The sequence below is a fragment of the Cystoisospora suis genome (genome assembly GCF_002600585.1).
Source record: "Cystoisospora suis strain Wien I chromosome Unknown contig_6773, whole genome shotgun sequence".
In the NCBI taxonomy this organism is placed as follows: domain Eukaryota; phylum Apicomplexa; class Conoidasida; order Eucoccidiorida; family Sarcocystidae; genus Cystoisospora; species Cystoisospora suis.
In genome coordinates this window covers 1-2,977 of record NW_027159560.1, presented here as the reverse complement: position 1 = coordinate 2,977, position 2,977 = coordinate 1, and the positions used below count along the sequence as shown (strand labels likewise).

Genomic DNA, 2,977 nt, shown 5'->3' with positions numbered 1-2,977 from the left:
ATTAATGCGTCCTCAAGGTCAGCCACAGGGACCTCGATGCTGACCTTGAGGACGCATTAATCGCTTTCCGGTTTAGACTTCCGCTCCCGGAGTTTTGGCCGTTCTCCGCTCTTGCGCTTTTCGCCTACGTTGTCAGCCTTCATCTCCTGATGGTGCTCGAACGGCCGTGCACTCGCTACCAAGCCGGACATATCTAAGTTTACAGCGTGCCTTTCATCCGACTCGCTGTTGGGCTGATGCCTCATCCGGCCCAAGAGTTTCTTCGAGTCGTGAGTCAGCGGCCCCTGTCGATTTGCAGAGCTCAGCGGTGCCGGAGCCTCTGCTTCACTTGCTTGGCTTTTCTTCCGAGAAAACAAAGGCTTCTTTCCGTTGGTCGACGATGGTTCTGTCGTCTCCTCATCTGCCGATAGGCCGACAACATCGACGTTCGATCTCGCGACGGAGTACGCAGAGGTTGGCCAAGATTCCGCACCCAAAACTGTCGTGCTAGCTGCATCTGAAGTCGCAACAAGAGAAATTGCCGACGCGGTAGTCTGACAGAGGCCATACCTGCATTGCGCATGTGCACGCCTGGCTTCTCCGAGCTATGCTTAGAGAGAACCCCTCGGACCTCTCAGGTTCTGTCGGGTGCGGTAAGCTGCTGCCTGTGAAGCAGAATTCTGCGTCGCAAGGCAGCTGCCACCGTCGGTGAGTCGTGAACAGCTTCCTCGTCTCTCAACTAGTCTTAGAAAAACGTACCAGCATAGGTGGCCTGTGTAATGGGTGGACTCGCATATACATCAGGCAGGTAGTAGTCGTAAGTCGCCTGAGCGTTGCGACGATATGCCGAGGGTTTCTTCATTGTCTGGTGGGCCTGAGGTCTGATTTCTTCTTCGTAGTCCTCAACCTCAAAATCATCCTCATCGTACAGCTCATCGAAATCATCCTCGTCCAAAGCTTCTGCTTGAGCCGTATAAGCTTGCGGTGGCGGCAAGGGCTTATCATGATGCTGCGACATATAAAGCGGACAATTAGGTCATCACTCCAAAGTGGGTAATTCATTTGTCCGAGAAGCCTCGCCCTGACACACGTGGATGATATTAGCCACGTTTGGTCGAATCCGGTGGCGAAGCTCTGATGAGGTACCCTGAGAACCGCTACAGGCATATAGCGGGCCGAGCAGGTACGCCCAACATACCAAACGGACGATATCCTTTCTAAGCTATGCCACGCGCTAGCCAAGGAATCTTACATGCAGCAGCTCCCCGTGAATGACAACCGAGAGCCTCTGCAGAAATTCAAACCGACACCTGTCCAGTACCCAGATGTGCTAAACAATTAAGCGGAGTACGAAGCTGGCAGATCCTTGCAGGTAGATAATTCAGTGGGCCAAAACAACCAAAGAAACTCCCCTCAGACGTCCAAGCGCCTGGGTGCAATAATGGTCACACAATTCTCTCTCCCGGAAACGAGGTTCAGCGAACTAGACAGCAAAAAAGTATGTCTCTAAAAGGCTTCGTGTCTTACCCTCTGGCGATGTTGCTGCGGTGCGGGGGCTGGTTCTTTCTTCCGCTGGGTCCTTTTTTCCTTCGATCGGCGGTCCTCATTGTCGTGTGAGATTTCCTCTCGAGCTGCGACCCTCTCTTGCTGCTTGGTACGGAAACCGGGAAAAACAACAGGATCACGTTCTTCGCGCGCCTTCCGCTGGTTGCCCTTCACTGCGGAGGGCGGTGAGCCACCACGCTTTTCGTTGTCGCGGAGCTTCTTTGGAACAAGGGACAGACCGAAAATCCTGCCCCATGGTGCGTCCAGACGGCGCTGTAGAATAACTTCATCCGTAACATACTTGGCATCGGCTTCCTCCGTGTCTGCCTCGGAATCGATGGCAGCCTCTCGAGGCTCCGCGCTGGTCCCAAGACTCACACTCTTCATCCACCATGGCGCCGGGGTCTCTGCGGATTCGCTTACTGCGTAGCGTTTGCGTTTGCCTGTGGATCGTGCCGCTTTTTTGACAAGCTTGCTGTACTCTTTAGATTGCCGTTCGAGAGCAGCAATATGCTTGGCGTAACTGCGTTCGGCTGATTCGAAAGTTGGCGCTTTGTGAGGAACCAAAACTTTCACAGGAACATGTAGTTGAAGAGTCTCACTGACCGGCTGGAGCGGGGCTGTCGTTCGTCCATCCGACACAACTGTATCGTCGTGAAGAGGGAGACGATCTCTCAGGAGGTCAATGGGTTCGGCGGGAGACACTATAGCGAACGCTTCCCCAGCTTGTTCGAATGCGCTCAGTCCTAAAGTCTTTATTGAAGACACTGGAGGGTCCTGTGTGCTGACGGGTTCATCCGGCGAGATTTCAGAGGAAGGAGTGTCTGATGCAGGGGCTGAAGCGCCCCTCTCAACAGCCGGTTCCGCAGTCAGAAATTCGTTCGATGGCAGAGACACCTCAACAGCAGCAGCACTTTGTAGATCTCCCTGTTCTGCCAGGTTCGACTCGTCTACGACCACCGAATCAATATCCGTGAGGCCAGGCCTAATCATCGAAGCTAGAACGGACAATGGGCTGTCGTCTCCTAGTTTACCTGCACGGAAACGAAGCAGGTTCGCAACATGAGTTGCCACTCAACCAAACTCCTGTACCATAGCTAAAGAATAGCGGTGGAGCTTTCTTACGGGGATGGGACAGTCTCAATGCTGTACAGTAGGCTGCTACATACTCGGACCTACCTTGCTCTTGGGAGGCGCCGGCGGAGAACGAAGAGAGGCAGATGAGCTGTACGGCCTGAGGCAGCAAAGGGCACAGATCGAAGCCACGCTTTGCATCTGGTGTTCGACGCTCCAGGTTACCCACCTACCGTAAGAACTCTGCTCTAGGTCACTGGATTCGAATGGACAGGAAACATAGCAGAAGTGTGCCCCATAAGCATGGAAAGGTTGAGCGGCGCCTCGCGGAACTGCCGGGCTCCCAGTGTCCGTGGACGCCTGTGTCCAGTGTAACCTG

The 2,977-nt window shown here is 54.0% G+C and overlaps 1 protein-coding gene across 1 annotated transcript; it reads right to left on the bottom strand.

Moving 5' to 3' along the window:
- Positions 1-40: 40 nt before the first annotated feature.
- CSUI_010160 (uncharacterized protein) lies at positions 41-2,758 on the bottom strand. Its single transcript, XM_068070265.1, has 4 exons — positions 2,704-2,758; positions 1,507-2,558; positions 739-988; positions 41-496 (listed from the first exon to the last, which is right to left on the bottom strand). Exons 2-4 carry the CDS (start codon positions 2,515-2,517, stop codon positions 57-59), a joined length of 1,701 nt encoding a protein of 566 aa, XP_067917759.1. The 5' UTR covers positions 2,518-2,558; positions 2,704-2,758; the 3' UTR covers positions 41-56.
- Positions 2,759-2,977: the final 219 nt, after the last annotated feature.